General features: G+C 40.1%; 1 protein-coding gene across 1 annotated transcript in view; it reads right to left on the bottom strand.

Annotated features, from left to right (window-relative positions):
- SRRM3 (serine/arginine repetitive matrix 3) overlaps positions 1-26886 on the bottom strand; it is an 82251-nt gene that overhangs the window by 44065 nt on the left and 11300 nt on the right. Inside the window, exons 2-4 of the mRNA XM_029285681.1 lie at positions 21883-21984; positions 13969-14103; positions 4250-4330 (exon numbers count right to left, since the gene is read on the bottom strand). Coding sequence (XP_029141514.1) covers positions 4250-4330; positions 13969-14103; positions 21883-21984 — 318 coding nt within the window. The remainder of the gene's footprint in view (positions 1-4249; positions 4331-13968; positions 14104-21882; positions 21985-26886) is intronic.

The following is a 26886-nucleotide window of genomic DNA, read 5'->3' as shown; positions in this document are numbered from 1 at the left end:
GATATCCTCAGTGATATCTCATTTTGATCCATTTCATTCTAATGTATGGGATCTCAGCCTTAATTGCATCCTAAAGATCAGGGACAGCCCCATTGCTGCCTAAAAATGTCCAAGAATTGGGGAAATTCTTCCTGATGGCTAGCAAAACTGAGAAAATATGCAAAAATGAAATGTGGTGACATGATAGCAGAGTTCCAATATTTGAGGGCCTGCCACAAATAAGAGAGGTCAACCTATTCTCCAAAATACCTAAAGGCAGGACAAGAGGCAATGGATGGAAACTAATCAAGGAGAGAATCAACCTAGAAGTAAGGAGAAATTTCCTGACAATTAACCAGTGTTAATTGGCTTGCCTCCAGAAGTTGTGGGTGCTCCATCACTCGAGGTTTTTAAGAAGAGATTGGACAACCATTTTTCTGGAATGGTAGAGGGTCTGCTTGGGCAGGGGGTTGGACAGGAGGACCTCCTGGGTCCCTTCTAATTCTTTATTCTGTTATTCTTTCTATGATCAAGTATATCCATCCCATCAAGCCCAAAGAAAGTCCAGAATGATATAGGATCTCCTGTCATGACAGGGAGTTGGATTAAAAGACCTCTAAGATCCCTTCCACCCTTATTATTCTATTCTATTCTATTCTATTCTATTCTATTCTATTCTATTCTATTCTATTCTATTCTTATTTCTATTTCTATTTCTATTCTTATTTCTATTTCTATTTCTAATTATTTCCTCACGTGTTTGTATCATGATCTAATGGAGTGAGACGCTTCACTGCAGCCTTCCTGCATCTGCACCCCCCCTTGAGGTTTTGGAACTGCCACTCCTGGAATTCTCAACTAGCAATCCCAACACATCTGGAAGTCAACAGCTGGGTGAAGGATGGAAACATTTTGGAAACAAAGATGATAGGCTCTCTGGTTCTGTAGGTAATCTCTTAGTCTTCATGCACAACTGCTCCTGTTGCCATACCTTCCTTCTTTAATGGATGTGAATCATGTCTAGTGCAAAGAACATCATGCCCAATTGTACAGGGAGCTCCCTGAAGTCCAGCTCACTCTCTCACAAGGCCACAAGGCCAGGTAATCCTTTGGCAGCATCTTCACAGAGGCCTAACCATTGTCAGATGCTACTGATGCAAGAGGATTTGCTCTCTGAAGCAAGGGTGCGATGGTGTCCACCCTCCCCATTCCATTTACTGAAGGCCATTTCACTGATAAGTGAGCCCTAATGAATTTGTATAAAATGCAATTTAGATTTATACCTTGTTTATCAGGCACAAACTCAAGGCTCTGGCAACTGAGTGGCATTTTTGCCTAAAGCTGAGGGCAGCAAGCTAGTTTAGGAGATAGTTTAGAAGGCTCGGTTCTCAATAGACAGAACAGCTTGGGAAGATAAACATCATCTAGACAGCTCATTCCTGTTGTCCCCTAGCATTTATACCTCAGGTAATTGCTTCTCTTTACTTCTGTATAGCCACAAAAAATGGTTGAGGATGGACAGCTCAGGCAGGGAGAGAGAAACTAAGTGCCCTTTCAGGGGGCCTACAAGAAAGCTTTTCCAAGTCCTTCACAACCTTCAGTCACTTGGTGGTCTTCCTACTCCAGAATATATCTTTTTAATTGAAAACACTTTATTTGGCATAGTCGGGGGAGGGGGGTGGCTTCCTATCAGTTTTGATACAGTTTCTAATTCAAAACATATATTACAATTAAAATTTAAAAAGCATTTTAAAACAATTAAAACAGTAAAAAGCATTAAAACCTTAAAAAGTCTAATCTGAAGTACACACAAAAGCAAGGCATCTGGCCTGTTAACAATTTACCCAGGAGACATGGCCCTTGGCACATGTGGTGCCCTAGGCTCACCAGCATAGCCAGGGTTTTAGTGCTTTACAGAAGCCTAACAGGGTTGGGGCCATCCTGTTGTTTGTCCATCGATTTTGATGAAGACCATGACATCTTATGGATTATGGGCCATCAGCGGTGTGTCCGTAGATGGCTGAAGTTAGGGAAAGTCAAGATGTCAAGACTTGCGCGTGGATTGGATTAAAGTGAGGGAGAGGTGCGCATAGTCAGCCTCACTCTCTCTTCCCAGATTCCATCTTGTTCCAATGGCAGGACAAAAGTCGAGACAGTTGGAGATGGGCTGGGCGCAGTGGTTGACCAGGGCATGTTTCGTGTCTTGCCGTGCTCTCAGCGTACCACGTCGCTTGCAGAAACTGCCTTCATGATCGTTGGTCCTATTTTAATAGGTCTCATCCGCTCAATCCGCCAGAGTCTGTCTTCACATGCTTGGGATAGACAAATCCCTTGCTCACCAAATGTCGAAGACACAACGGCTACTCTCAACCTGGTTTGGCCAGCCTGTCGAAGCTGTTGCCCGGGGTGTGGCCGCTGCGCATGTTACAGCTACTAGGAGCCACAGGTGAGAGCTGAGTGTCAGGTGGGGACCAAAGGTGTACGAGCTGCCCTAAAAAAAGGGCATGACATGCCCTCCACCAGAGGTGCTACCCCTCCCTGAACACCCCATACACCCCCCTATTAGGGGCCATCCTAATCTCCAAAGGGAGGCTGTTCCACAGAACAAGGGCCACTGCAGAAAAAGCTTGCCTTTTAGTCCTTGTCAGCTGACATTCTTTGGCTGACAGGATCATGTGATGTGAGAAGGACCTGAAGAGAAGCTGCTTAAGGAATGGTCAGGTAAGAGAGGACAGAGCCCGAAGCTACATAATGGGTGGAGAAAGAGGTTCAAAAGGGATTCTCCCTAACTTCTCAGGCTCTAAAAGAGATGGCAGGAGATTTGTACTTTCAGGCATGCAGGTTTTTGTTAATATAGCTTTATAATAAAGTAGAATTAGCTCATCTGGTCATGTTTCCTGTCTGGTTTACTTGGGAAGGTTGACAATAGATAAAATAATGAATCAGCCAACATTTCTAGCTAAGTAGGGAGTCCTTTTGCCAGATTCAGACTCTAAACCCTCCCTAACTTCCCTAACCCATGCTCTCAAAATGCTTTAATGACTTCCCTAATGTCTAGATCCCTGGGAAGTTGTAGCCCATTGCATCTGGAGAATATCAGGTCAGAAAAGGCTATCCAATCATTGATTCATCTAGCCCAGTGATTCTCAACCTGTGGTCTGTGGACCCCTGGGGGCCACAATGTTGTCACGGGGGTCAGGGAAGGCTTGAAGAAATGTTATGATTTAAATATTGAGTTATGTCTTGGGGATCCATGGCCATGGTCTATGGTCACAAAAGGTATTTAAAGGGGTCTGTGGTGGAGAAAAGGTTGAGAGCCACTGATCTAGATTGTAGTCTATTTTACTTAATACAATCCTGGGTTGTATAAACAGAGGCATAGAATCAAGATCACGCAAAGTATTAGTACCGCTTTATAAAGCCATAGTAAGACCACACCTGGAATACTGCAACCAATTTTGGTCACCATATTACAAAAAAGATGTTGAGGCTTTGGAAAAAGTTCAGAGAAGAGCAACTAAAATGATCAAAGGCCTGAAGTCTGCAGGACTTGGGTTTGGCTAGTCTAAAGAAAAGAAGAAACAGGGGCGACGTGATAGCAGTATTCCAGTATTTGAGGGGCTGCCACAAAGAAGAGGGCATCAAACTATTCTCCAAAGCACTAGAGGGCGGGACAAGAAACAATGGTTGGAAACTGACCAAAGAGAGAAGCAACCTGGAATTAAGAAGAAACTTCCTAACAGTGAGGACAATTAACCAGTGGAATAGCTTGCCTTCAGAAATCGTGGGTGTTCCATCACTGGAGGTTTTTAAGAAGAAACTAGAGTAGACAGTCACTTGTCTGAAATGGTATACAGTAGGTTCTCCTGCTTGAGCAGGGGCTGGGCTAGAAGACCTCCAAGGTACCTTCCAGCTCTATTCTATTCTATTCTATTCTATTCTATTCTATTCTATTCTATTCTATTCTATTCTATTCTATTCTATTCTATTCTATTCTACTTGACAGCAGTATAAGATCATTTTTGATGCAAAAATGCAAACAAGCAATAGATGGTAACACAGAGACACAGAAAACTCTCTTTCCTGCCATCTAAGGGTCATTCTTATTATTTCAGCCTATATCTGGAAGCCCTAAGTGTAGACGTAACTAGAAATGTCAGGAATCACACATAGAATTTTCTGCATAAATGCATAAATGAAGCAGCTGCATTAGATAGCCCCTGATTCAAGTTATATACTTCCAGACATCAGTTCCAATAGAGAGACTCACCGGTTTCGTCGGTGACCTGATTTTTTTTTCTTTTTCTTTTTTGGTGGTGGAGAGGTGGAGCTACTAGATTGTCTCTTCAGTCTAAGGAAGAAGTAAATAGAAGACACTCAGTCATTTCTTTAACAATTTCTCACAGCAGAAGAGAAGATATGTCTGAATCTGAACTGCACCACTTTACAGTGTATAGTAAGTGGTTCCACTCATGACTAAATACTCATCTATACAACCACCAATTTATTTCTTGACATGCTTATGGTTTTATTTTCATATGCAAATCTATCACCTTATGTGATCCTTTCCCCACACTACAAATGTAATTCCAGGGCTCAATTATGGTTGTAACTTGAGGACTACAGTTAGAATACAGTATTGCAAGCTAATTCTGCCCATAGGCAGGAGTTCGCTCCTGACTGGCTCAAGATTGACTCAGTCTTCCATCCTTCTGATGTCAATAAATGAGGATCCAGATTGTTGGGGGCAATATGCTGACTCTGTAAACCAGGCATGTCAAACTCGTGACGTATCGCGACTTTTCCCCCATTGCTGGCAGTGGGATGGGTGCAGTTTCAGCATGACGCATCTGACCCGTGGGCCAGCAGTTTGACATGCCTGCTATAAACCATTCAGAGAGTGCTGTAAAGCATTAAGGCACAGTATATAAGTCTAAATGCTATTGCTATTGCTATCTTTGCCACTATTATTTCCAGCCAGAGGAGATGCTTGTACATTTGTGTGTGTGTGTGCAATTGTGAGAGTGTTTGTGTATCTATGGGTGACAGCAGGGCTTTTTTTTGTCATAGAACGTTCAGAACGGAGTTCCGGCACCTTTTTTGGATGGAACCTTGTAGGGTAGGCAAGGCGGGTTGTATGACATGTGTGAGTTCCGGCACCTTTTTTTTTTTTTTTTTTTTTACAAAAAAAGCACTGGGTGACAGTGACAACAGCATTTTTATAGTATTCTCTCTGGGTGACACAGATAGAAATTAAAACCATAAAACAGAGAAATGGAAAATGAAGGTAAGATTAAAAGCAAATTAAAAGAGCACTGAAATTAAGCCACGAATAGTAGTGTCGAGGGATCTACAGCACTTAATAAATAAAAATGAGTCCCTTTACAGGGAGTACAGATATGATAACTTCATTTATTTCACAAAAAGGGTCTTGTGTGCCTGAAGTGCATATTTCTTCATATCATCATGAAGCATAAATCAGAAAATGACATGAATTAAATGGAAAGCTGTAAGCCTCAGAATTGTCAGGGCCTTTTCCACGCAGAATTAACTGCCGGGTAAAATGATTGGTCCTTACAATTGCTGAACACAGAATCCTAGACTTATACATTGGATTCACGCAACACTTTGCAGTAAGTCCTAAAGGGTAAAGGGGAATAAAACACAAGTGCAGTATTCACAGCATATTATTCAAAATCCCTTTGTATAGCTTTATGCAATGGCCTGCTTTGTGCAACATTCTACAATCATGACTGCCATAATATCCTGAATCACAAAATGTTCAACTTCATTTTAGCATAGTTTGAATTGGAAAGGCCTTCAAAGATCATATGTTTTAACCCCTGCCAATTACTAACTAATCACTGCAGCATCCTTGGGATTATTTGATCATCCAGGCTGAAGACTCAATAGCAAAGGTGAGGCTGGGGCCATCTCATTTGCTGGAAAGTTAAACTATTTTGTCTTGTAATTTGGTATGAAATGTTTGGGAGCAAAAAGTAGCCAATTAATTGTGTAAACAATTCTTTTTTAAAAACTAGAAAAGGAGAAGGGAAAAGACCAAGGAAGGAAAAGGGTTGATGTTTGGGAGAAGAGAAAAAGAAAAAGAAAAATCAGATGTAGTATTGAGGAAATTCCAGAAGCATCTGTAGGTTTGGTCAAAAACTGTGGTGACCACAGTAGTGTGATGCAAATAGACAGATATATGATGATAGACAGACAGATGACAGAACTTCAATTGCACCATAATCTTGGCTTTTTTTATCACACCCTGCAGACATCCCTGATAAATTCTCTTAAATTCATCAGTCTGCGATAANGGCCAGACAATGCCGGCTGGCGACCCCCAGGGGGAGAGCCTTCTCTGTGGCAGCTCCTGCCCTCTGGAATGACCTACCCCCCGACCTATGTACAGTTGCGGACCTGCGCCTTTTTCGCCGAGCCCTGAAGGCCCATCTATTCCGTGCGGCCGGCCTGGCGTAGTTTGATTATGTTTTAGTGGGGGTTTTGTATGGGGTATTTTTAGAGCAGGCCTGTTATTTAATTTGATTTTAGAACAGAAATTTGTGTATATTTATCATGGTTTTTATTATCGCCTGTTCACCGCCCTGAGTCCCGTAAGGGAGATAGGGCGGTATATAAATTCAATAAATAATAATAATAAGAAGAAGCAGAATGAGTAGCAGATACAGCCAGATAGTTTTACCACCCCATAGCTCCTCCTTTTAAATGCTTTTCATTCGGTCTAAAAAACCTTGTCCCTCAAAACAGTCGTTCGCCAAAGAGAAGAGCACACTTAAGCAGAGAACCTGGAAGGTTGATGGGAAGAAGGAAAGGAACTTGGTGCTCCTGCTCCTTGGTCTACTTTGCCTCTCACAGCTGGCTGTAGTTCATTTTGAGCCTGGAGATATTATTGACAGAGCTGGACAGCCACTCATGTTTAAAAAGATCTGTGACAGAGGAGCAAGCTGGTCTGCACATTAGGTGGGAGAAACTGGAGATGCTCTCTGAAGCAAGGGTGAGATGGTGTCCACCCTCCCCATTCCATTTACTGAAGGCCATTTCACTGATAAGTGAGCCCTAATGAATTTGTATAAAATGAAATTTAGATTTATACCTTGTTTATCAGGCACAAACTCAAGGCTCTGGCAACTGAGTAGCATTTTTGCCTAAAGCTGAGGGCAGCAAGCTAGTTTAGGAGATAAAGGCTCGGTTCTCAATAGACAGAACAGCTTGGGAAGATAAACATCATCTAGACAGCTTATTCCTGTTGTCCCCTAGCATTTATACCTCAGGTAATTGCTTCTCTTTGCTTCTGTATAGCCACAAAAAATGGTTGAGGATGGACAACTCAGGCAGGGAGAGAGAAACCAAGTGCCCTTTCAGGGGGCCTACAAGAAAACTTTTTCAAGTCCTTCACAACCTTCAGCCACTTGGTGGTCTTCCTACTCCAGAATATATCTTTTTAATTGAAAACACTTTATTTGGCATAGTCGGGGGAGGGGGGTGGCTTCCTATCAGTTTTGATACAGTTTCTAATTCAAAACATATATATTACAATTAAAATTTAAAAAGCATTTTAAAACAATTAAAACAGTAAAAAGCATTAAAACAACCAAAACCTTAAAAAGTCTAATCTGAAGTACACACAAAAGCAAGGCATCTGGCCTGTTAATAATTTACCCAGGAGACATGGCCCTTGGCACATGTGGTGACCCAGGCTCACCAGCATAGCCAGGTTTTTAGTGCTTTACAGAAGCCTAACAGGGTTGGGGCCATCCTAATCTCCAAAGGGGGGCTGTTCCACAGAGCAGGGGCCACTGCAGAAAAAGCTTGCCTTTTAGTCCTTGTCAGCTGACATTCTTTGGCTGACAGGATCATGTGATGTGAGAAGAATCTGAAGAGAAGCTGCTTAAGGAATGGTCAGGTAAGAGAGGACAGAGCCCGAAGCTACATAATGGGTGGAGAAAGAGGTTCAGAAGGGATTCTCCCTAACTTCTCAGGCTCTAAAAGAGATGGCAGGAGATTTGTACTTTCAGGCATGCAGGTTTTTGTTAATATAGCTTTATAATAAAGTAGAATTAGCTCATCTGGTCATGTTTCCTGTCTGGTTTACTTGGGAAGGTTGACAATAGATAAAATAATGAATCAGCCAACATTTCTAGCTAAGTAGGGAGTCTTTTTGCCAGATTGACACTCTAAACTCTCCCTAACTTCCCTAACCCATGCTCTCAAAATTCTTTAACCTTTGCAATTATGACTTCCCTAATGTGTAGATCCCTGGGAAGTTGTAGCCCATTGCATCTGGAGAATATCAGGTCAGAAAAGGCTATACAATCATTGATTCATCTAGCCCAGTGATTCTCAACCTGTGGTCTGTGGACCCCTGGGGGGCCACAATGTCATCACAGGGGTCAGGGAAGGCTTGAAGAAATGTTATGATTTAAATATTGAGTTATGTCTTGGGGATCCATGGCCATGGTCTATGGTCACAAAAGGTATTTAAATGGGTCTGTGGTGAAGAAAAGGTTGAGAACCACTGATCTAGACTGTAGTCTATTTTACTTAATACAATCCTGGGTTGTATAAACAAAGGCATAGAATCAAGATCACGCAAAGTATTAGTACCGCTTTATAAAACCATAGTAAGACCACACCTGGAATACTGCAACCAATTTTGGTCACCATATTACAAAAAAGATGTTGAGACTTTGGAAAAAGTTCAGAGAAGAGCAACTAAAATGATCAAAGGCCTGGAGACTAAACCATATGAAGAATGGCTGCAGGACGTGGGTTTGGCTAGTCTAAAGAAAAGAAGAAACAGGGGCAACGTGATAGCAGTATTCCAGTATTTGAGGGGCTGCCACAAAGAAGAGGGCGTCAAACTATTCTCCAAAGCACCAGAGGGCGGGACAAGAAACAATGGTTGGAAACTGACCAAAGAGAGAAGCAACCTGGAATTAAGTAGAAACTTCCTAACAGTGAGGACAATTAACCAGTGGAACAGCTTGCCTTCAGAAATTGTGGGTGCTCCATCACTGGAGGTTTTTAAGAAGAGATTAGAGTAGACAGTCACTTGTCTGAAATGGTATAGGTCAGTGATGGCGAACCTTTTAGAGACCGATTGCCCAAACCGCAACCCAAAACCCAATTATTTATTGCAAAGTGCCAGGGCCGCATCAGCATTGTGGTACCCTCGGGGGGCAGGGGGTGTGGCCCACTGGGTGGGAGTGGCTGCGGTGGTGACGGCAGACTGAGTGGGCATGGCGGGGTGGACGTGGCCACCTTGATGTTGCTCGTGGGGGGATGCCTGTGGAGGCTTGGCCGGATTGGGGGAGATCCAGGGGGTCTCTGGTGGGTGGGGCAATGGGCAGGAGGCTCGTCCTGTGGGGTAAGGCAGGGGGTAGGGAGGGGGTGCCATTGCTGCGGGGCAAGGCGAGGCAGGGGCAGCTGCTGCCTGACACCATCAGCCCCCGCACACAGAGGCCAGCGAGTGCAGGGGGCGCGCTCTACCACCTCTACTTGAGTTTGCTAGCCAGCTGCTTCGCCTCCTTTGTGCTGGGTGGGGCTGCCGCTCCAGACACCAGCAGTGGCCTAATGGACCTGCGCGAGCTGGCGGCGGCGGCAGGTGTGCCCACAGAGAGGACTCTGAGTGCCGCCTCTGGCACGCGTGCCATAGGTTCACCATCACTGGTATAGGTTCTCCTGCTTGAGCAGGGGCTGGGCTAGAAGACCTCCAAAGTCCCTTCCAGCTCTATTCTATTCTATTCTATTCTATTCTATTCTATTCTATTCTATTCTATTCTATTCTATTCTATTCTATTCTACTTGACAGCAGTATACGATTATTTTTGATGCAAAAATGCAAACAAGCAATAGATGGTAACACAGAGACACAGAAAACTCTCTTTCCTGCCATCTAAGGGTCATTCTTATTAATTCAGCCTATATCTGGAAGCCCTAAGTGTAGACGTAACTAGAAATGTCAGGAATTACACATAGAATTTTCTGCATAAATGCATAAATGAAGCAGCTGGATTAGATAGCCCCTGATTCAAGTTATATACTTCAAGACATCAGTTCCAATAGAGAGACTCACCGGTTTCGTCGGTGACCTGATTTTTTTTTCTTTTTCTTTTTTGGTGGTGGAGAGGTGGAGCTACTAGAGTGTCTCTTCAGCCTAAGGAAGAAGTAAATAGAAGACACTCAGTCATTTCTTTAACAATTTTTCACAGCAGAAGAGAAGATATGTCTGAATCTGAATTGCACCACTTTACAGTGTATAGTAAGTGGTTCCACTCATGACTAAATACTCATCTATACAACCACCAATTTATTTCTTGACATGCTTATTGGTTTTATTTTCATATGCAAATCTATCACCTTATGTGATCCTTTCCCCACACTACAACTGTAATTCCAGGGCTCAATTATGGTTGTAACTTGAGGACTACAGTTAGAATACAGTATTGCAAGCTAATTCTGCCCATAGGCAGGAGTTCGCTCCTGACTGGCTCAAGATTGACTCAGTCTTCCATCCTTCTGAGGTCAATAAATGAGGACCCAGATTGTTGGGGGCAATATGCTGACTCTGTAAACCAGACATGTCAAACTCGTGACGTATCGCGATTTTCCCCCCATTGCCGGCAATGGGGTGGGTGCGGTTTCAGCATGACGCATCCGACCCGTGGGCCAGCAGTTTGACATGCCTGCTGTAAACTATTCAGAGAGTGTTGTAAAGCATTAAGGCACAGTATATAAGTCTAAATGCTATTGCTATTGCTATCTTTGCCACTATTATTTCCAGCCAGAGGAGATGCTTGTACATTTGTGTGTGTGTGTGTGTGTGTGTAATTGTGGGAGTGTTTGTGTATCTATGGGTGACAGCAGGGCTTTTTTTTGTCATAGAACATCCAGAACGGAGTTCCGGCACCTTTTTTGGATGGAACCTTGTAGGGTAGGCAAGGCGGGTTGTATGACGTGTGAGTTCTGGCACTTTTTTTTTTTTTTTTTTTTACAAAAAAAGCACTGGGTGACAGTGACAACAGCATTTTTATAGTATTCTCTCTGGGTGACACAGATAGAAATTAAAACCATAAAATAGAGAAATGGAAAATGAAGATAAGATTAAAAGCAAATTAAAAGAGCAGTGAAACTAAGCCACGAATAATAGTGTCGAGGGATCTACAGTACTTAATAAATAAAAATGAGTCCCTTTACAGGGAGTACAGATATGATAACTTCATTTACTTCACAAAAAGGGTCTTGTGTGCCTGAAGTGCATATTTCTTCATATCATCATGAAGCATAAATCAGAAAATGACATGAATTAAATGGAAAGCTATAAGCTTCAGAATTGTCAGGGCCTTTTCCATGCAGAATTAACTGCCGGGTAAAATTATTGGTCCTTACAATTGCTGAACACAGAATCCTAGAATTATACATTGGATTCACGCAACACTTTACAGTAAGTCCTAAAGGGTAAAGGGGAACAAAACACAAGTACAGTATTCACAGCATATTATTCAATAATATGCTTTATGCATATTATTGTATAGCTTTATGCAATGGCCTGCTTTGTGCAACATTCTACAATCATGACTGCCATAATATCCTGAATCACAAAATGTTCAACTTCATTTTAGCATAGTTTGAATTGGAAAGGCCTTCAAAGATCATATGTTTTAACCCCTGCCAATTACTAACTAATCACTGTAGCATCCTTGGGATTATTTGATCATCCAGGCTGAAGACTCAATAGCAAAGGTGAGGCTGGGACCATCTCATTTGCTGGAAAGTTAAACTATTTTGTCTTGTAATTTGCTATGAAATGTTTGGGAGCAAAAAGTAGCCAATTAATTGTGTAAGCAATTCTTTTTTAAAAACTAGAAAAGGAGAAGGGAAAAGACCAAGGAAGGAAAAGGGTTGATGTTTGGGAGAAGAGAAAAAGAATAGTATTGAGGAAATTCCAGAAGCATCTGTAGGTTTGGTCAAAAACTGTGGTGACCACAGTAGTGTGATGCAAATAGACAGATATATGATGATAGACAGACAGATGACAGAACTTCAATTGCACCATAATCTTGGCTTTTTTTATCACACCCTGCAGACATCCCTGATAAATTCTCTTAAATTCATCAGTCTGCGATAACGAAAAGAACTCTTAAATAATAATTAGTATAGAAAGTAGATATCAATGGGACAGTGGCTTGAAGTTATATTTTGGCTACATTTGTACAATTTATTCCCCATTCAAGTTCTTTGGCATTGGAAGCCTGCCTCTAAAGCATACCAGAGATATATAAATATTATCCCCTTTAGCTGTGTACAACATGTGGACCTGACCTGGTTAAAAATCTAGCAGCCATATTTACATGAATCTTCATTCATTTCTTTTTTATCTTAGCATGTTGTGCAAACCCAGCTTGTTTAGTTCATTTATGTTCGTTGTATAATCAGATTATTCATATAGTGTGGAACCAGCTGCACAGTATGTAAATTAATGTGGCCTTTGAGGAGTCAATCAGCCCATTGCAGTGTAGTTCCCCGAGTCTGGAAACTTTGACACAGAACTGATAATAAAAAAGATTATTTGTTTTGGCCAGGGAGGAAGATTTTCTTCCCCAGTTTAAAATAAATAGTGGTATCCTACCAGAGAGATGCATAAAAATAGCACATCTGGGTATTCTGAGCATGAATGGACAGTCCAGAGAAAAAGGGTAAAATATGATTGAGAATTTAGAGGGTTTTATCTTGAGACATGGGGCATCTATTGTGGGGGATAAAAAGTCAAGATGGCAGCTATAGTGTCAAGGAATTGTGCAGCAGGTGTCCAAATGGAGTCAGAGATGCTGACAAGAACTTGTAGTTTCATATAAATAAATATATTTTACATTTATATTTACAGTAAACAAGATAGTCAGGCTAACAGGAGCATCATAAGGTAAATCACAGAGCATACAGGGCACACAGAAGAAAAAGACGGGGAAAAAGGGCAACTCCCCCTTCACATCCACAGCAACCAATCACAGCACAGATTGCCACACGCAAGAGCCAGCACTCTCCAATCAATCAACTATAACTGTATGTTCTGGCTCACTGCACAACCCACTGCTCCAGCTACTAAATTTAAATATCTTTAACATATAGCCACACAAAGACCATCCCCTTTGCACATGTGCGTGGCATCAATGTACATAGAAAAGGGGTGCAGCTTTAACTGTAGCTGCCATCTTGATTTTTTTTACTTTCCCCCTCTAAGGACACTACCAGTGCTACAGCTATCATCTTGTCTTTTGATGGATTTTACTTCAAACCAAATACATCCAACTCTTTTAACCTTTCATCCCAGGAAATAAATAATTAGCAAATCTGGTCACATGGAGTTGTATAGAAGTCTGGCCCTGAATAAAGGCAAGGAGATAAATAAGAAATTTTATCAGTTCCAAAATTACAATAAACTTTGTCTCCCAAAGTCAAAAATTCCAACTTACAGCTGAAATCTAAGCTTTTATCTTAGCTAGAATTGTGAAGTCATTGGTGGATGTGTGGGCTTATCCTAAGAGAAGTAGAAGAATCTGAGATTTTCTACAGTATTTGCCATAATAAGATTTTCTGCATTTGTCAGGAAGTTAGTATTTTATTTCAAAATTTCACTGAAAAGCTTCTCTTCCTAGGCATTAGAAAATTGGCCCAGCTGCTGAATCTATTTCCTTGGCTTGCTCATTTTAACATCTAAGTAATCATTTGTTCATGGCATAGGAATTGTTCTTTTTTATCTATTTGGGTGTTATTATTTGGCAGATGAAAATCCATAGTTGCCATTTAAAATGAACCAACAGTAAAGCTCTTATTTGTAAGATTAAGCTTCATATACTAAAAGGACTCTGATTAAATTTCATAGAATACTAAAATCTTGCTAGAAAATCAGTGCACCTAACTCAAGACAGAGTTTCCCTTGGAGCCACAGCTGATATCCATGATACTCACCTGTATTCCTGGTGATTGCTGTCATATTGGTAACACTCAGTTGCACAGTCACACTGCAATGGGCAACCTTCTTCATACTCTGCATATTGTATGGCATATTCTTCTCCGTCTACCATATGGTGATTTTCTATCACTCTGTCCAAGAAAAAAGAGAAAAACAGTCATTCAGAGCTTACCAATATATCTAGTATTATGGGGAAAGCCCCATTCTGAATATGATTTCATTCATGCTTGCACCAGGATTCTTTGTGTGTTTGACTGCACATTGTAAAACAATCGACAAAACTAATATTTTTTCTATATGCCACAATCATATTAAAACTTCTTTTCTGTAATGTTTTGTCAGTATGTGTGTATATATGGCTGATATATACATACACACATATCTATTTAAATTATAAGGGAAAATGGAGTGATTGAGCAAAATTTCAATCTTCAGCAAGTTTGCAGGGGTTAATAGATTCCTAGTTCAGATTAATTCCACACATACAGGTAATCCTTGACTTACAACCACAACTGAGACCAAAATTTCTATGCTAAATGAGTCAGTTGTTAGGTGAATTTTGCCCCATTTTATGACCTTTCTTGCCACAGCTGTTATGTGAATCACTACAGTCGTTAAGTTAGTAACATGGTATTAAATGGACCTGGCTTCCCTATTGACTTTGCTTGTGAGAAGTTCGCAAAAGGTGATCACATGACCCCAGGACACTGCAACTGTCATTAATATGAGTCAGTTGCCAAGTGCCTGAATTTTGATCATGTAACCATGGGAATGCCGCTTTGGAACAATCAGCTTGAATGATCTCTTTTTGTGTCCCAATTGAAGTTTGCCTTAATGAATGTAATATGAGTTGTATTTGGCATATGCAGTTTATGCACATTTATAAACAATGCAATAATCATTTTAAACTGAGGAAAAGAACTCAGCTAAAGAGAATGGTCAGGGAGACTAAAAATTCCCCATCAGTTTTTATTATCTGGAGAAAGACTGAGGAACAGACAGACAGTTCATCTGGTCTTCTATTTCTTACTAAAGTGAAATATATTAAATTATTATTTTTAAGTCGCTATAATTCATTCTAAATTTGCACATATAAATTAGCATCTTAGTATAAATTAGCATTCACCAATCTTATACAGTACAAGGCCAGCATTGTCCAAAGACCTCCTGTGTGAGCATGCAGTTGCCTGGAGCTCTCTGCTATCATACCACATTTACACCCAGCCTGACATATTGTTCTTTCTAGCTGACCCTGACAATACAGGCAGTGTAGAAAACAGGGATAGCTACTGAGCTGGTAAGAGCAAGATGAAAAGGTTGGGATTTTAAAGAGAATTCTTATGAGAAGGAAAAATAAAATCTAATGATTATCAGACCAATATGAATTCTAAGACATTTTCAAGACAGCCCAGGGCAAAACTTTTGATGTGATCAGAAGTGAGGAGAAATCTCAAGATGCACTGAAAGAAAGAAAGTATTGTCATAGGACAAATCTACCCAAGACAGCTAACTTGTGGGAAGTCAGGAGAGAGACTATATCCTGCCCCCTCAGAAAAATAATATCAACCAGAATAATTAACCTCCTTGTTTATCTCTAAGTGATTGATTAATTATATGTTATTGTCATTTTTACCACATAGACTTTTTCCAGGAAGATCTATAACAATCTATAAGAGAATAAGAGAATAACAGAGTTGGAAGGGACCTCTACCATTCCAGACAAGTGGCTGTCCAGTCTCTTCTTAAAAGTCTCCACTGATGGAGCACCAATAACTTCTGAAGGCAAGCCATTCCTCTGGTTAATTGTTCTCACTGTCAGGAAATTTCTCCTTAGTTCTAGGTTGCTTTTCTCATTGATTAGTTTCCATCCGTTGTTTCTTGTCCTGTCTTCTGGTGCTTTGGAAAATAGGTTAACACTCTCTTTTTTGTGGCATTTCCTCAAATTTGGAACACTGCTATCAGGTCGCCCCTAGTCCTTCTTTTCACAAGACTAGACGTACCCAATTCATATGTTTTAGCTCCATCCTCCTAATCCTCTTCTCTACACTCTTTCTTGAGTCTCAGCATCTTTTTTATAATATGGTGACCAAAACTGGATGCAATATTCAAAGTTTGGTCTTACTAAAGCTTTATAAGTGGTACTATCCTACTTGTCTCTAAATATGGAGAGGGAAAGGAATGTAAAAGTAGAAGAGTTCTTATTTAGTGAAGAAAATTCTAAGACTGAAAACTTTATTTTGTTTGGTTGCTTAGCTAAGTTGCAAAGTTGCTTAAAATGAACCTTACCTTGTTTTGCTATATCAATAAGAGAAAAATCACAAAAATGACTTAGCTGCTGCATCTTGGATCAAATCCACAACTGCCAAAGCCCTCATAACATTTCTGTAAATACAATTTATAATCCAGATAATGTTTTAAATCAGGGAATTTGGCTTTAGTTTGCTAAATTATTTCTTGGATTAGGTAGAATGGGAAGTGGAATCCCTTTAATTGTATTTATTTATTAAAAAATTAACCCATGTGTTGTCAATAAGAGTAAATTCTTTACTGAGAGCTATCTGTCAATTCAAAAAGTATTGAATCAGTATGCAAGCAATGCCTCCTTACCAACAAAAAAAATCCATCATGTACAAAATAGAGAAAATCACTGTAATAACATTTGGAAATGTCACCCCCCTCTGCCTTTGTCTCTGCTTTTTCAGAAACAGCATATAATTACAATATTATGGCTGACTAATGTTTTTTGGAGGTGGAACTCTCCAGCCTTCTCTTGGAAAGGAGTCAGGAGGGGAAAATTGCAGCAAGAGTAGTACAGCCCAACAGATACTGCCTGGGAGATATTAATCTCTGCTGTTGAAGAAGCTTAACCTGATTATAAGCCAAGTGAATAATTGGCTGTTGTAAAGGAAATGAACCCCAGGATGTTTGGGGGAGAGATATTAGTGGGCTGGAGAAATAAAAAAAAAGGAACAAAGCTTTTCGATGGGTAAAAAGATTACTCATAGTTTTCTTCATGGATAAAAGATAAAGTATCCTTTGAGTCAAAGTTTGTCCTTTGATAAGTTCATGGACATATCCATGCATTCTTCTGGTTAACAGCACAACCTTCTTTATCTATAGTTATTGGACAGCAAAAACTCTAAAAAACAGTACTCATGAGCTTCAGTTCATGATTGTCTCGTGGCAGAGGACTGAGGAGGGGGTTGTATCTCTGTATCCTAAGGCTCAAAATGAATTAAGGCTTGCGACAAAAGTAAAAAATAACAAAAAAAGCTTCTTTTCAACATGTAAAAAACAAGAAAAAAGTTAAGGAAATGATTGGTCCATAAGTGGGAGAAAGTGGCATTAAGGTAACAGGCAACAGGGAGAAAGCAGAACTATTTAATTTGTTTTTTGCAACTGTCTTTACACAAAGGGAAAAAACAGTCCAACCCATCAAAAACAGTACCGTAAAAAACAGATTAGAAACACAAGTTAAGATAGGCAAGAAAATGGTAAGTGAGTACCTGTCCACCCTAAACAAGTTCAAATCACCAGGACAGATGGATTACACCCCAAGGTTCTGAAGGAACTGGCAGATATGATCTCAGAACCACTGAACTATATCTTTCAAAGATCCTGGACCACTGGGGAACTACCAGAGGACTGGAAAAGAGCTGATGTAGTTCCCATCTTCAAAAAGAAAAAAAAAACAGATCCAGGAAACTACAGACCTATCAGCCTGACCTCAATACCTGGGAAGATTCTGGAAAAGATAATCAAGCAACGCATCAATGAACACCTAGAGGCAAACAAAGTCATAACCAAAAGCCAACATGGGTTTGTCAAGAACAGATCATGCCAAACAAATCTTATTGCATTTTTTGACAAGGTGACAAAATTAGTGGATCAGAGGAATACTGTGGATATAATTTACTTGGACTTCAGTAAGACATTTGATAAAGTAGATCACAACCTACTATTAGATAAGATAGAAAAATGTGGGTTAGACAGCATCATCATCAGATGGATTCATAACTGGTTGACCAACCACACTCAATGTGTAGTCCTCAATGGAACTGCATCTACATGGAGGAAATGTGCAGTGGGGTGCCCCAGGGCTTTGTTTTGGGTCCAGTGCTCTTCAATATCTTCATCAATGGTTTGGATGAGGGGATAGATGGGGAACCCATCAAATTTTCAGGTGACACCAAGCTGGCAGGAATAGCCAACATTCCAGAAGATAGGCTTAAGATACAGAAGGATCTTGACGGAATTGAACATTGGGCACTATCTAACAAAATGAAATTCAATGGTGAAAAAAGTAAGGTTCTACATTTAGGCAAGAAAAACCAAATGCACAGGTACAGTATGGTGGTACCTGTCTCAGTAGTAGTAACTGTGAGAGGGATCTTGGCGTCCTAGTGGACAATCACTTAAATATGAGCCAGCGGTGTGCTGCAGCTGCCAAAACAGCCAACACAGTACTAGGCTGCATTAACAGAGGGATAGAATCAAGATCATGTGAAATGTTGATACCACTTTACAATGCCTTGGTAAGGCCACACTTGGAATACTGCATCCAGTTTTGTTCACCACGATGTAAACAAGATGTTGAGACTCTAGAAAGAGTGCAGAGAAGAGCAACAAAAATGATCAAGGGACTGGAGGCTGAAACATATAAAGAACATTTGCTGGAATTGGATATGTCTAGTTTAATGAAGAGAAGGACTAGAGATGACATGAAAGCAGTGTTCCAATATCTCATGGGTTGCCACAAAGAAGGGGGAGTCAGACTATTCTCCAAAGAGAGAAGCAACCTAGAACTAAGGAGAAATTTCCTGACAGTTAGAACAATTAATCAGTGAAACAACCTGCCTCCAGAAGCGGTGAATGTTCCAACACTGGAAGTTTTTAAGAAAAGATTGGCCAACCATTTGTCAGAAATGGTATGGGGTTTCCTGCCCGAGCAGGGGGTTGACTAGAAGACGTCCAAGGTCCCTTCCTATTCTATTCTATTCTATTCTATTCTATTCTATTCTATTCTATTCTATTCTATTCTATTCTATTCTATTCTATTCTATTCTATTCTATTCTATTCTAGCTGCTTTTCATGTGGTAGAAGAACCTTTTAGATTGTGGTCTCAAGGGAGCTTGAGATGCAAAGGCAGCCTGTCCTTGCTAATCTATAGTTTAAGTTATGTGTAATAAGCATCATTTGGGTTTACATAACATTCTTATCCTTTGACCCATAAACTAACTAAATATCACATTAACCTACCAAACCTAACCAAGGCCAGCAGCAACCATCTTTTGTGGTACAAATGAAATGTGTTATGCAGATGCTGCCAGCAGAACCTTAGCTAACCTAATTAATCTTATTACATAAACACAGCTAGGTAGTCCTTACTTGAAATAAGGAATCATGATTACAAGCAAAGCAGATGGAGGCTGCTAAAAAAAGAAACTGATCTAAACCTTGAAAGCTAAGGCTTAGGACTCCTTTGGCATCTTTTGTCTCCATTCTGAGCATTATGCCTGTTTTTCTCCTTCCCTTCCTCAGGACCATGGCTTATTTATCTCTCTTGCCCCAAATGGCCAGCCCTAACAAAGTCTTCATTTTAATAAATTAACCTTATTCCTGGCGTGAAAATCTTTCTGATTTCTCTCTTGGCTTCCCTGATGGCTGTCCTGGCTGATGGCTGTACATTAATGTGCAATTCATTAGTAGTACAGTAGTTCAATCAATCGATCAAAATAGAGCTGGAAGGGACCTTGGAGGCTTTCCAGTCCAATCCCCAAGCAGGAGACCCTATAACATTTCAGACAAGTGACTATCCAGTCTCTTCTTAAAACATCCAGTGATGAAGCACCCACAACTTCTGAAGGCAAGCTGTTCCATTGGTTAATTGTCCTCACTGTTAGGAAGTTTCTCCTTAATTGCAGGTTGCTTCTCTCCTTCTCTTCTATTGTTTCTTATCTTGCCTTCTGGTGCTTTGGAAAATAAGGTAACCCCCTCAAATACTGAAACACTGCTGTCGTGTCACCCCTAGTCCTTCTCTCTTCCAGACTAGCCAAACTCAAATCATGCAACCTTTCTTCATATGTTTTAGTCTCCAGATCTTTATTTTAGGAGAAGCCTCCAGTTCAGGAGAAGTAACCCCCTTAACAATGAAAAGGGTTGTGCAGGGGACAGACCACCATCTTTGTCATCCATTAGGAAATAACTCCAGAGATGCAGAAAAGAAGATTACAGTGCAGTTCACAGCATGTTGTATCCTCGTTTTTCATAAATTGATGACTCTTTGATGACAAGCAGCAAATAGACTGGTTAACTAGCCAACGACAGCAGGGGTGGTTGGTCATTTGATAGAAAAAGACTTCTTTGGTTGGGATGATGAATTTAGCCTGAATTGAATTAGCTTTGACACAATCTATCCACGGTATAGGAAGAGTACTTCAGAAACCAAGGGTTAGCTTAACAGAGAGCAATCTCTTTGCAGGCTTGCCCAGCCAATTAACCTTTTCTAGTGATCAAGATGAATATTGAACTTAATGAGCTATCTGTTGAATGCTCAGTCAAGTACATATACCTGAATTCATAGGTTCATGAAATTACAAATATTGGGACAAAATAAAATAATGATGTACCAAAGACCAGGGGAAGATAGAAGTACAACTACTGGACAAAAGAGCTGGCCAGGACATAAATTTCCATGATGAAGAGCTGGCTAAGAACAGCCAAATCCCTTTCTAATAGTCTTCTCCATTAGTCAATGGAACAATATTTCATGATAAAAACAGCTGGTCAGAATCAACACTTTTAGATTATAAAGCAGGAGACGAAAAAGAACTGTGCTTGCCTATTTTTGGGCGTGGTTGTGTGAGAAGTATAAAAGCTTCTCTGATCCATACCTTGCCATTTTATTTGCTGTTTTTTACCTGCTACTTCTCTGCTATCTTCTCAACTCAGCAATCTTTCTAGAGTTACAAGATAACTTTTCCCAACTATCTGATGACTAATCTAGATAATTCTCCTGCTAATATTAGTTGGGAAAGTCGTGTTCATCAGCAATGAATGCCTCTAATTAGTTGTGCTGGAAATGAGGAATGTACTAAAGGGACAACTATATTCAAGTTGTGATTCAATAAACCTGTGCAATAGTTGTACTATACTGAGAAACTGTTACTTTCTGTGGTGATTGAACTGGCTAAGGACAAAGTTCCTGAGAAAAAGGGGAAAGGTTGTCTATGATTTCCCCCTTTAAGATGCACTTCTGAGATTATTGTGGAGACCCCCATCTGAACTGGACAGAACCATCAAAGGGGCTACATTGGGGGAGGGGGGAGAGAAAACTGTGTTTCCTAATAAGTATATAAAGACAGGAGAGATTCTTACAACCATCTTCCTCTGCCTGCATTGTGGTTTCATGGACAAAAAATATTTTTAGTCCAGTATTTTGCAATATGGTTCCTTTCAAATGGCCATATTGGATAGCAATTGAGAATAATCAGCAGCACTCTAATTATCTGTTATTTGGGGCACACTGGTCCTAATATTTTTATGGCATTGGTGGCGGTTATATCTTAAATAAACTGGGTAAAATGATGTACAGGCTAATTGTGAGCACCGAACCCTTCCTGTGAAAGCTTGTATTATTTGTAACAGAGCAACAGTAAGTGATGAAATTTTAACTGACTGCCATGGGATTTGCTGTTTTCTTTAGCAGAGAGCTTTCCCCTCCCTCCCACGCACAGTGGGTAGAAAAAAAGAATACTGGATAGAAAGTCCAGTTCATCCTTCTTGCTGGCATGCTAAGTTTCTACATGCAAGGATTTGGGGGCAATTAGACTCTTTTGAATCTGCTCCACAGAGCTGGAGAAAGAGAAGCCAAGTTGATGTGATTGCATAGCACTCTCTCCATACTCACATATGCCGTCCGTGTTGATCTTCACGAGTGAGAACACCCTCTTTTTCCATCAGCATTTGCCGGAAGGTGCCAACCTTCTGCCGGATATCCTCTTCAGAATACCTGTCAGAAGGAAGGAAGGAAGGAAGGAAGGAAGGAAGGAAGGAAGGAAGGAAGGAAGGAAGGAAGATGGGAAGCACATCAGCAATGTTCAGAGTTTGCCCTCCTACAGATATCCATCTTTCCTTTACTAAAGGAACCCCCTCCAAATCACAAGTCAACCATCTTTACTTTTTTGACACCTCCCTTCCCCCAAGGACACTTCAGCTAAGGATAATTAGCATCTGGGAAAGTGGACATCTTTTTCCATTTCCCCATATTAATTCAGTAACAGAAGACTTTTCTATGTTGGCTTGCAGAAGCCACACACCAAAAGGAAGCTGCACTAATGGCCTCATTCTCCTTGGTCTACTGCAGCATCTTGTCCTTGATGCTATAAAGTGCTGGGCACACCATCTGCCATTGGTCTCCACAGCAGAGCCTCAGTTGTGCACAGAGAGTCCAGGAATTAGGATATCAATAATTCTAATTCATCTAACTTCAAAGAATATAAAGCAACACATTTGGGAGTTCCGTAGTGACTCAACAACATGAAACAGACCTCACAGACATACAAGGAGGAAATTAGGAAGGGATAGATACTGAAATAATTGATGTGTGCTTTCACGCAAATTGGAAAATAGTCCTTATTTCAAACTGCACCTTTGCCTTTGGAATGGTACTTGTTGCATTACATAAACAGCTCAGATCAAATAATTTGTCATTGTGGCAGGAATGGCACCTATATTCACAACAGCTAATTTGGAGATAGTGCACCTCCAATCTTCTTAGCATTGACTGTAACCACCCAATATACTTTACTCAGTGGCCATCCCTTTTATCTTCCCAGCAACTTCCTGTCCTCTGTTCACCTCCTAACCTTCCTACTGCTCTTCATCTTCAATGGCATGTTTTTCAGCAATTATAAAACAAATTGAATGCTGTATTCAGTTTAGCACATAATGGCAAAAGAGGAGATGTAACTTAGAGAAATAATTAACAGACCAAACTCCATAATGCCTCTAACTATATTCCAGTGAATGGAATCAGACATGAATCAGAAATTTCCCTCTTCAAAATTTCATCTACTTTCCCCTATATTCTGATGCCAGTATCTATCTGGCAAATCATTGACTGTCTTCACACTTTACTCTTAGCCTTAATGTGCTTTGTTTAGTTTTTACTTAGTGTGATGTGTGAAGCCAGTCACCATGCCTTATTTAACAAATCCTATTTAAATTAAGCCAGGATTCAAAGCAATGTATGCGACCAGCCACTGACCTGATTTCTTTGTGCATCTATGCTTCAGAAAGCCCATGGAACAGTGGTTCCTAAACTGGGGGGTAATTACTCCCAAGGTGGTAATTTGGGCATATCCTAATTGTACAAATAGTACAATTTGTAATTGCTTGCTTGTGAACTGAGAGTTGAATTTGGGACTGCCACTGTTAAGATAACTGTAAAATAACAGATTCTGCCTTTTTTTGTGTGTGAGCTTAACGACATTATTTGAGACTGGAAAAAGGGTAATTGGGTCAAACAGTTTAAGAACCACTCCCCTTGAAGTTAAATACCCAAATATGGAGTGGGTTTACTTCTCCATCTCCATAACAGAGGTGTTGTGCATGTTTCTACTGTTTTGTTGAATTATTTATTATTTATGTATTGGGAGGATGTTTTCCATGTAGCTAGCCACCCAGAGTCATTTAGCAGGTGGGCAGCCATAAACACTGAATAAATATTAAAAAATTGCATGAATAGTTAAAGTATGACATAAGCTCTAAATTCTATGCAGGTCAAAGGGTCTTTCCCCACGACTGAATTAAAAAGCTTTTTACTCTTGAATGGGCAGAAGGCAATCCCAGATTAAATTTGCTATTCCCCTTACAGTCTGTATCTTGCTTCTATTGTTCTTCTCCCCAGTCAGAGCAAATCTTGACCCTGCAGACTCTTCAATTAATAGTTAGGAATTGAATCCCTGTATTCAGGGGCAAGGATGTCTTTATCTACTTCTCTGAAGCATTCATCTGTTTTAAGTTGAAAAGAGTTCTTCTCTCCAAAGTATATGCTAACAGCGTTTAAGAGATTTTATATTGTACACCGCAAGGCTGTTGTTAGGCATTGTTCAAATAAGTGAGAAAATGCTACTTTGATATCATCACAGCTTATAACCATTTATCTCACTCATGGGTTGAGGACAAGATGAAAGCCATGTAAAAGGGGAAAATAAGAATGATTGCCGAATTATTTGGACTTGTAAATAATTAACTGTAACATACGATGCTGTTACTCTGCTATTATATTCTGCTATTTTGCTCTGCTATTGTATCAGGATAAAAAAACAACCCTCTCTTCAGCAAAGATAGGAGAAATGAAAATGAAAGCAGATGGAAAGTAATATCCCTACATAACATTTAACCAGGTCTGATGAAGATCTGGCAAAGTGTTTCTCAAACTTGGCAACTTTAGGCTGGCTAGGGGATTCTGGGAGTTAATGTCCACACAACTTAACATTGCCAAGGTTGAGAAACAGTGATGTAGTGGGTGTTTTTTGTACATTCCCCTGTTGACTTTGGATAGTGTAATCCTTAGTTTTGTTTTTTGTCACTTAATGTGTTCTGTGAAGTTAACTCATTAATAATTGTGAAGTTACAATTATTTAATTGTATAACGTAGTGTGTGAACACAGAAAATAGATTCAGAAACCAGGTTAATTATGTTATCAATCAATCAATCAATCAATCAATCCGAATAGAGTTGGAAGGGACCTTGGAGGTTTTTTAGTTCACCCTTCTGCTCAAGCAGGAGACCCTATACCATTTCAGACAGGTCCAGTCTCTTCTTAAAAACCTCCAGTGATGAAGCACCCACAACTTCTAAAGGCAAGCTGTTCCACTGGTTAATTGTTCTCATTGTTAGGAGGTTTCTTCTTAATTCCAAGTTGCTTCTCTCCTTGATTAGTTTCCATCCATTGTTTCTGTTATGTGACATGCCATGTTAATGTTAATCCAGTTTATAATTCAATGAAACTTTGGAGTCTGTCTTCTCCTGAAATAGAACACACGTGGGCAAACTTTTCATTGCTAAATACAGCACTTAATATTTGTTGTTGTGTGCATGCAGGCTGAGTGCATGTGAAGACTATAGAAGATGAAGCATGGTTTATCCCTGGACATATTTAGATAGTTTGAAATTCCTGCCTATGGCACTTTGTATACTTTTTGAATTATAGTAATTTCCTGGCTCTCCTTGTGTTTCTTATCAGAGACTAGCCACATGGCCTAACCATAATTTTATTTGTAAACCACCTAGAAGCACTCAAAGGTGCTTTTCAAAAGGCAACTGGACTTTCTTTGTATTTTCTTTGAAGATGTTTCACTTCTCATCCAAGAAGCTTCTTCAGTTCTGACTGAATGGTGGGGAGTGGAGGGATTTATATTCTTTGTGGTCATCTGGTTGTTAGCACTCTGAAGTTCGTGATTAGCATTCCGAGACTGTTGAGGTCACCTGGGGGTTTATCTGTACATTCAGGGTCACCTGAATCAGAATGCAAATAGGTGTGGAGCTTTCTTGGAATTGCTGAAAGGACTGCATTGTAGACAGGAGATAGGTGGTATCATATCCCTCCCCCTCTGTTGAGACAGGGCTGTTCAATTTTAACATAGATGGCCTCTTTTTCTCCTCAACACCTAGAAGCACTTAAGTGTGATGGACAGTATAGAAATAAATAAAATTTATCAGGCATCTTTGTTTATATTTGTACCACATGTACATGCAAATGTGTGGCACATCCTTTTGACCGGCAATGAAGTATGAAGGCAACCTTTCTTTATATACAGTATATATTCAACGGCACTCACAGATTTATTTGCTTCCTCTTCTATCTTCTACAAGAAGAAATAGACCTATCCCAAAAATTGATTTGATTGAACTGAATTATAAATTCAGTCAGGTAAATAAAAATACATTTAAGGAAATAAGATAGAAAATGATGCTTCCGATATCCTACCAGTTGGGAAATGGGGAAATCAAACCAAAGCAGGCAGCTTGTTTCTGCTATTAAGCTGGAAAGAAAAAGCTTGTGTGGGCTCTTATAGATGGCGCAGCTGCCATCAAAGCCCTGATGAATATTTCATGGCTTCCTTGCTTAGTTTTTCAATAATAGAACAGTTGACTTTGGGTTGGTGTTCAAATACACAGAAGAGACTATCAGTTCTTCCCCACCTCTGTCAGCAGCCTTCTCTCTGCCTTGTATATTTTTTATTGCAGTCGCCCTTATCCTCTCTTCATGAAAGAGGGTGTAGCCAGGTGCAAAACAGTTCTCCTTTTTCCACATAGTTCTCACCCTCTACACACAGGTGAGACACATATGCCAAACTAGACATAAGAGATCATTGCAGTGCAGATGATGATGGTGATACTGGATGTATTGTAATGCATATTTGTATCTATATAAAACTACAGTATATAGTTCTCTGTTTATCATATTTTTACGTATTTTGATATTTTTATGGTGGGGGTGATAGTTTTAATTTCTCTGCTATGGTCTTTCAGTTCTTACTCATCACATGCAGGTGAGACACCTATGCCAAACCAGATGTAAGGGATCATTGTAGTGCAGATGATGATGGTGGTGATGATGACAATACTGGATATATATAGTTCATGTTTTTATCTGCATAAAGCTTTATAGTTTTCTGTTTTTCTTACTTTTCTGGTGGGGTTGCTAGTTTTAGTTACTTTGCTATGGTTTTTCAGTTTACCACAGTGGTTCTCAACCTTTTTAATGCCGCGACCCCAACCGGTCGTAAGTCGAGGACTAAACCAGTCGTAAGTCGAGGACTAAACCGGTCGTAAGTCGAGGACTACCCAACCGGTCGTAAGTCGAGGACTTTCCCTGCCCGGGAGCGCCACGCATGCGTGGTT

This window comes from Protobothrops mucrosquamatus, unplaced genomic scaffold, assembly GCF_001527695.2.
Source record: "Protobothrops mucrosquamatus isolate PMUCROS unplaced genomic scaffold, P.Mucros_1.0 scaffold_181, whole genome shotgun sequence".
NCBI classification, from domain to species: Eukaryota; Metazoa; Chordata; class Lepidosauria; order Squamata; family Viperidae; genus Protobothrops; species Protobothrops mucrosquamatus.
Note: the sequence above shows the minus strand (reverse complement) of the source record. Positions and strands in the feature narration are given on the sequence as shown.